Source organism: Rhinopithecus roxellana, chromosome 15 (genome assembly GCF_007565055.1).
Source record: "Rhinopithecus roxellana isolate Shanxi Qingling chromosome 15, ASM756505v1, whole genome shotgun sequence".
Classification (NCBI taxonomy): Eukaryota; Metazoa; Chordata; class Mammalia; order Primates; family Cercopithecidae; genus Rhinopithecus; species Rhinopithecus roxellana.
Window position 1 is genome coordinate 68194118 of NC_044563.1, and position 8383 is coordinate 68202500.

The 8383-nt window shown below is 43.2% G+C and overlaps 1 protein-coding gene across 3 annotated transcripts in view; it reads left to right on the plus strand.

Annotated features, from left to right (window-relative positions):
• Positions 1–6943, plus strand: part of ARHGAP32 (Rho GTPase activating protein 32) — a 229638-nt gene extending 222695 nt beyond the window's left edge. For 2 of the 3 annotated variants that reach the window (XM_030918531.1, XM_030918532.1), the window contains one exon: positions 878–3130. In XM_030918531.1, the coding sequence (XP_030774391.1) occupies positions 878–3130 (2253 nt within the window). Of the gene's footprint in view, positions 1–877 lie in introns of all 3 variants that reach the window. The other variant, XM_030918530.1, reaches the window with a different exon arrangement.
• Positions 6944–8383: the final 1440 nt, after the last annotated feature.

The window sequence follows — 8383 nt, forward strand, 5'->3', positions numbered from 1 at the left end:
ATTTACAGTTACACAATGAAAATACTTCATTCTCAAAACATTCGTAAGACTGCCTGCCTTGCAGACTTTTTGCAAGTGTAAGAGATTATAGTACCTTGGGATTTTTGTTACTTTCCTAGCATTCACCAGCAGTGTGTCCCATAGTCAGGCACCTGTTTCAGTGAGAGAATGTAGTATGCAGAATGCTAAGGTTTCTTCTTGAATTTCCTCATATTTTAAGAAGTGCCACAGGTGGTTTTTCTTAATCACCTTGAACTATTAATAGGACTTCAGAGTTTAGACCTTAGTGGAGGGTGCTGTGTTCACTGCTTCTCAAGGATAGCATGTTTTCAGTATGAGGGTTATCTCTGGCCAGACTAAGGTGGAATCAAAGGTAGGAGAGAGGCAGTAGCCTCTGATTTGAAGATTGCTGTTCCCTGTTTTGAAGGCCTACAGCTGCTCACTGTGTACAACTGTGAATTTCAAAAGTCTCTCCAGATGACAGAATCAACTCTTAATTTAACAAAATGTGCTTGGTGTTGAGACTGAGCTAGACTAAGAGGCTGGGTATGTATTTTTAAGCTCTACAGTAGTACTCGATTAAACCTCTCTTGGTTTGTATATTAAAATCATGCCATAGACCACCTCGCCTCGCATGTCAAACCTCTCATAAATTAGAAAACTTTGAATGGTTCTCCAGAGGTAATACTATATTTATACAAAATAGCAGCACAAGCCTTCTTTTCCTATCAGTGGGTACAGATTCATTGCAACCACATGGCTTGGGAAGGTTCAAGCTGCTACCCAACCAGCCTCAATTTGTGAGTTACAAATTTAATAGTACTTGATTCATAGACGGAACAAAAAATAGACCCATAGTATTATCGTCTTTCAATAGGTTCAAGGAGTAGTTCCAGTTCCAGAGAGGCCACCTGAACCTCGAGCCGTGGATGACCCTGCGTCTGCCTTCATCAGTGACAGTGGTGCAGCTGCTGCTCAGTGTCCCATGGCTACAGCTGTCCAGCCAGGCCTGCCTGAGAAAGTGCGGGACGGTGCCCGGGCCCCGCTGCTGCACCTGCGTGCTGAGTCTGTCCCTGCACATCCCTGTGGCTTTCCAGCACCACTGCCCCCCACCAGGACGATGGAGAGTAAGATGGCTGCTGCCATACACTCCAGCAGTGCAGATGCCACCAGCAGTTCAAATTATCATTCCTTTGTCACTGCTTCATCCGCCTCTGTGGATGATGCATTGCCTTTACCACTTCCTGTCCCACAACCTAAGCATGCTTCTCAGAAAACAGTTTACTCCTCCTTTGCTAGGCCCGATGTCACCACTGAACCCTTTGGTCCAGAAAACTGTTTGCATTTCAGTATGACTCCAAACTGCCAATACCGTCCCCAGAGTGTACCTCCACATCACAGTAAATTGGAGCAGCACCAAGTGTATGGCGCCAGGTCAGAGCCACCAGCCTCCATGGGTCTTCGTTATAACACATATGTGGCCCCAGGAAGAAACGCATCTGGACACCATTCCAAGCCATGCAGCCGGATCGAGTATGTGTCGTCTCTGAGCTCCTCTGTTAGGAATACCTGTTACCCTGAAGACATTCCACCATACCCTACCATCCGGAGAGTGCAGTCTCTCCATGCTCCGCCGTCTTCCATGATTCGCTCTGTTCCCATTTCACGGACAGAAGTTCCCCCAGATGATGAGCCAGCCTACTGCCCAAGACCCCTGTACCAATATAAGCCATATCAGTCCTCCCAGGCCCGCTCCGATTATCATGTCACTCAGCTGCAGCCTTACTTTGAGAATGGCCGGGTCCACTACAGGTATAGCCCATATTCCAGTTCTTCTAGTTCCTATTACAGTCCAGATGGGGCCCTGTGTGATGTGGATGCCTATGGCACAGTCCAGTTGAGACCCCTTCACCGCCTTCCCAATCGAGACTTTGCTTTCTACAATCCTAGGCTGCAAGGAAAGAACTTGTACAGTTATGCTGGTTTGCCTCCACGTCCCCGGGCCAACGTGACTGGCTATTTCTCTCCCAACGACCACAATGTAGTCAACATGCCTCCAGCTGCTGATGTGAAGCACACCTACACCTCATGGGATCTTGAGGACATGGAAAAATACCGCATGCAGTCCATCCGGAGAGAGAGCCGTGCTCGGCAGAAGGTGAAAGGGCCTGTCATGTCCCAGTATGATAACATGACCCCGGCTGTGCAGGACGACTTGGGTGGGATCTATGTCATCCATCTGCGTAGTAAATCAGATCCTGGGAAAACTGGACTTCTCTCAGTGGCAGAAGGAAAGGAAAGCCGCCATGCAGCCAAGGCCATCAGTCCCGAGGGAGAGGACCGCTTCTACAGGAGGCATCCCGAGGCAGAGATGGACAGAGCCCACCACCACGGAGGCCACGGTAGCACGCAGCCGGAGAAGCCATCCCTGCCGCAGAAGCAGAGCAGCCTGAGGAGCAGGAAGCTTCCTGACATGGGCTGCAGTCTCCCTGAGCACAGGGCACACCAGGAAGCAAGCCATAGGCAGTTCTGTGAGTCAAAGAATGGGCCCCCTTATCCCCAGGGAGCTGGCCAGTTAGATTATGGTTCCAAAGGGATTCCAGACACTTCTGAGCCAGTCAGCTACCATAACTCTGGAGTAAAATATGCTGCATCCGGGCAAGAATCTTTAAGACTGAACCACAAAGAGGTGAGGCTCTCCAAAGAGATGGAGCGACCTTGGGCTAGGCAGCCTTCTGCCCCAGAGAAACACTCCAGAGACTGCTACAAGGAGGAAGAACACCTCACTCAGTCAATGGTCCCACCCCCTAAACCAGAGAGGAGTCATAGCCTCAAACTCCATCATACCCAGAACATGGAGAGGGACCCCAGTGTGCTGTACCAATACCAACCACACGGCAAGCGCCAGAGCAGTGTGGCTGTTGTGTCTCAGTATGATAACCTGGAAGATTACCACCCCCTGCCTCAGCACCAGCGGGGAGTCTTTGCAGGGGGCGGCATGGGGACGTATGTGCCCCCTGGCTTTCCCCATCCACAGAGCAGGACCTATGCTACAGCTTTGGGTCAAGGGGCCTTCCTGCCCACAGAGCTGTCCTTGCAGCATCCTGAAACACAGATCCGTGCAGAGTGAGCCCGGGAGCGATAGAGTTAAAGCAGCCTCTGCTGGACAGTGGACTGTTCTATTTTTTTCAGTAACCAAAAAGATTAAAAAAAATAAACACACACACAATACTATAAAACCCCTGGCCACATTTAAAAAAAGATAATAAAAGTAAACACATCACCATCTTTTTCCCCTTCCCTGCTTCATTACCACCTCTTCCATCTATAGACTTTGTCATTTTTGTCTTTAGAAAAGATCTGAAGGACGGTAAAACCCTGTGCTGAAACCCAGTAGAGAAACCTGTGGCAGGACACAGATCTAGGGCTAGCTTGAAAGAGCCTGAGGACTGCCTTTCACTGAATTTGAATTCAGTGCTGTCCTTTCTTCTTAGTATTTGCTGCTTAGTATTTGCTGCATTTGAGAGCAGTTCACGTCGATGTCCTGGTAAGCTTCTGCATTCCCTGTTGTGTTCCTGCTTCTCCATCAGTAGCTGCACAACTTGCCCAGATTGACACACTCTTCTCACTTCATTCGCCCCATCTGAGAAGGAGCTTGTGTTCAGTTAGAGTCGTCGAAAAATCCCTGATCCTTCAAGATCAGTCAGTCAGACAGCAACATTATAATTAAAAATAAGAAATTAAGACTTTAAATTAGACATTTGGTAGAGTCATCATAAAACACCAGACCACTTAGACTCAGGCTGAACCATACTTTTTCTATTCTTATTTTTCATCCTTGTTCCTCACGGTTCAATGAATGGGCTCATATCATGACAGAAGGGATTTTTAAAAGTTAGTATTTAAGGAAACTTCTTAGGTGGAAGATAGTAAAGTTCTTATTGTCAGTCAACTTTGTTAGCACCAGAAAACTCTTATTGATGCTTTTAATGCATTGCCTGCCTTCAGGTTTTCTTCTTACCCCACCCCTCAATAATGTTTGGTGAATTGTAATTCTAGTAAAACATGTCATACCATTGGTTTTCCTAAATTATCAGCTTTCTTTCATTGAAAAAGCCCAGCATGGTTTGACTGGATAGACACACATAATTTATTATGAATATAAATTTCCGTGTTTGTTTCTGTTTCTAAACCTGAGTACAGGATCCCTGGGAATTTAAGTAGCTACAAATTATCTATTACTAGACTGCAAGTTCCTGCAATAACTGCTTAGTACACAGCCCCATTTCATCAGTGGAGTTCTGGGCAGTTATCATTGCTGTCCTAAGCCATTACTGTCATTTGCTTACGCTGTACTTGTGTGGTCACAGTCTTGTAATTACCATCTACACCAGCATTTCAGGTATAGCTCTTTATAACTCTGGAGACATGTTAAACATGTTTAACACCTGCAACTTTTGAAAGTTGCATTCGTTATTAGAGTAGGAACTCTCTAGCCCAACTCCGTTCTATGTTCTCAGCTCCCTCCACCCCACAAAATACATCAGACTAGCAAGGCAGTCCTATGTTTACAAAATGAGTTTAGATTGTCATTTCATTCCATAACTTAATAATACTCAAGTTTTATACATTCACATATTTTAAATGCTCAGTCTGTAAAAGACACTAGGAGAATTGCATTCCATTTATTGGATGGTTGCTGCTCTGGCTTTTTAGAACTTGAAATTTTTATTTAGAGCAGAGGAGGAAATCTTTTAAAAGGCTAAAATCATGCTGCTATTATTGCTGTGAAATTGTATAAAGATTAGGATTCATGCCCGTTTTTATTTTAAAAAATGTGCATTTTAAGGGTTTATATTTAGAGAAAAATAAAATGTTTTAAGAACAACACATTGATATGTGGGAATATTCTATAAGATTTTCTTTTGTTCCCTTAGAATTCACTGGAGGGATGCAGTAAAAACCGTAGTAGAAACCTTGAAACCACCCATATGTGAAAAGGTCTGGAAATTGAGGCCTCTACATTAAAAGTGCAGACCCAACTGGTATCTAGTCAAAGTGCTAGGAAACTTGTTAGGATACTTCCCTTTGGCACAAAAACACCCTGGGTGCTACATACAGGAGTTTGACCTTTGGTGAATATGTGGCACTAATTTTTTTTACCTTAATCGTATTTTTGTCAAATAGGCAACCCATTGCCCCTTGGAGACCACACCAGCCCTGTAAGTTCTCACCAGCAGCATGGAGGTTAGGAAGAGGGGCTGCTGTGACCAGGAGATACACGTGGCTTCAGTAACTGAGAGCCTAAAGGAAGTAACCCAGGGAGTCCGGTCCAGTTGTAATATTTGTGGATTTGTTGTCACACACATTGTTTAGTCCTGAAACTAAAGCCTTTTTTATAAATAGTAGGGTTAATTCCTGAAAACAATTGCTTTATTCATAAATGTCCTATGGGTTTAGAAATATCAGGTAAATATTTCGAATATAGAATGATGATTGCAATTACTGTTATAAGCGTGAAACACAAACTAGATCAAGTCTAGAGTTACTTCATTTAATGCATGCGAGCAGCAGCCTGAACTTTGGATTCAGTTATTTGAGACACTTTTCCGGCATCTTTCCCTTTCTAACGTTGTGGGGTGGAAATCGGATGGCAAATCACTGTGAGCCGGATACCTCAGTACAGTCCACCGTGTGTGGCCTCGCAAATAGAGTAACTGAACGTTATTACTTTCCAATTTTGACACAGGAGCATTATGATCAAGGAAGTGGAGCTGCCTTATACGTTAAACCCATAATTTAATCCTGTTGACATTTTCATAGCCCTGCCTCCGGATTTTATCTTTTTGGCAAAATTGTGATTCCACAGTTTGGTCTGATTGAAATAAATATTCCCTGGACGTCTGGCTAAAAAATTTGCTAACAATCCCAGAGGTGCCATTTTCTTACTAATAAATTTCATCTGAGCCTTATTTCTTACTATATTCAATTTCCTTTCAAACATACAAGTCCCTGGGATGGTCCCACGTTTAGGGCCTGCATGTTTCTTACAATGGCAAAGCATTTTTTAAAATTTAGGGTCAGGTTGAAAAATTCTAGGACTAATTCTGTAGAGAGGAGGGACTGTTACTAACGTGAGTGGAGACAGAGGAGTAGGTTACCACATTTGGAGCAGTAATAGATGCAAACGATGTAAATTTGAAATTTGCCCCTTTAGTTAAAGAAGGAGCCTGCAAAGTTCATTTCTCTGTTTTCAGCCCTGTCAGTCACCCATTTCGTATGTTGGCAAAGTATTGCTTGAGCAGAATGTGTAAGAAAGTAATAATGAAAGTAAAAGTATGTCAGAGAGTTACTTCTTCCACATGGTTAGAGGCATGTGATTTTCAGCACTGTGTGTTACAGAAATGTCAGGAATGGTGTATTATAACGTGTGCAAGATAATGTCAGTGTGCACAGAGGGTTTTTCCTTATCTGATTAGTACTGTTAATGTTCAAAGAATAAAAATGGTTTTACAGTTTAGATTCTGAATAGCAAAACCTGATTTTTCAACCATGACCTGCATGAGAGAAGCATCCTAGGAAGTCTTAGATCATACTTTTGAGTTTTTAATTTTAATTTATATAGTGTTTTTTTATGTCTTAATATTTTTGTGAACTGGTGTAAATTGTTAATGCATATAAGCTTGTGTATTTTTGTAAATAGTTTTGTGATTTATTTCTTGCCCCATATGTAAATATTTAGAGTCTCATTTCTTGCAAACTTATTTGAAGCTGAGTTGTGGGTTTGGGTTTTGTTTGTTTCTTTGGTTGTGGGGTGGGGTGGGGGGTGGCAGGGGAGGGAAAAAGGGATTTTTTGTACCTGGAGATGGAGATATCTTGTGGTTTAAAGCAAATGTCCCACTGAAAGCGATTCGAATATCAACAGAATTATTTCAGGTTAAAACAGACTGCTTTGTGTATGTGTTTCCTTTTTGACCTAATGTGAATTATAATGAAATAGTGGGGGTAATTGATTTGGGGAATTAGGACCAAAGGACACATGTTTTTATGACACATCCTATTAAGCCCAGTGGTACATTATTTGAGGAAAGGGGTTAAGTGTCTCCTGTTGTTATCTATTTGCCACCTTTTGCCGCCTGGCCACGTTTCCCCCAAGTCAAACACTGTTCCCTGTAGAGTGGTGGAGGCCTCTTGATCCATCCTGGAGAGTCTGGGCTGACTTGTTGCTTCCTGCTCCTGAAGGAGTCCACGCTCTGCTCTTGCAGCCTGGTTCCCGAGTGTGCACTTCTCAGGAAACTGAATCAGCTTATCTCAGGATCCTTCAAAGGGAATTCTGAATAAAACCATATTTTTACAGATTCCAAGGAAACCTCTTGGACATCCTGTTTTCTCTTAACAGTGAAATGACCATGAAATCATCATGCCCCAGATGAGGCCACCTGCTCGCAGCAAACCCGAGATCAAGTGTCAGTGAGACAGTGGCTGTAGATGTGAACCAAGTACTGCAAGTGACCCAGCTGCCCAGCAGGGCTCCAGAGTTTCTTCTGCTGCCACAGTTGTCAAAATAAATACTTAAGTATCAACCAGGACTTGAAGGTGAGGCAGGGAGGACCCTGAGTATTCAGCTCTTGAATATTGCTTTTCCTACTGAGAGTCAAATTGCAAATCATTCTTCATTTTAAGGTGTTAGGCCCTATTTTTTTTTTCTTGCCAGCAATAGGGAAAGTTGTCTGTTTATTCCAGATGGCCCTAGTAAGTCAACCATCTTTTCTGTGCCTGCATAGCACACTCCAGACGTCAGCAAAGATACAACATCTGCTTCAGTAAGCATCCTCAGATCTGAATAAGTGTTCCCTTGGAAACTGCTCAGATGGGATGAAAGAAAAGATACAACCACAGCTCCACTGGGTCTTCTCAATTGTCAGGACTCTGCTTTCCATGCCAACTATTTCGTCACCAAACTTACTTTATACTGACAAAAATACAGTACCTACCTCTTAAAATGTGTATCACTGAGGAATCAGTAACACATACATTCGTGGTGATTGAGATTTTAGTTGTGATTGTACAGGAAGAGGCATATTTTAAAGTAACACTGACTCCCCATCCAGTAAAACCTTGGGCATCTGGAAACACCAGAAATAAGACATTTTAGTTGGTCATGTTTTTCATACAGTTGATAGTGCACCTCTGAAAAAGTATAAGGTTTAATTTTATTTTAGACACTAATCAAAATACTTTCAGAATATATTTCCAACCACAAATGTTGCTGTCAGTGTAGTCTCATCATGTTTGTCAGTAGATGACTGCACCACACACAACTTAGGGATGTCCTCAGGGCACACTGAGAGAAGATTTGCGTTTACACCAAGTGGTTTAACAC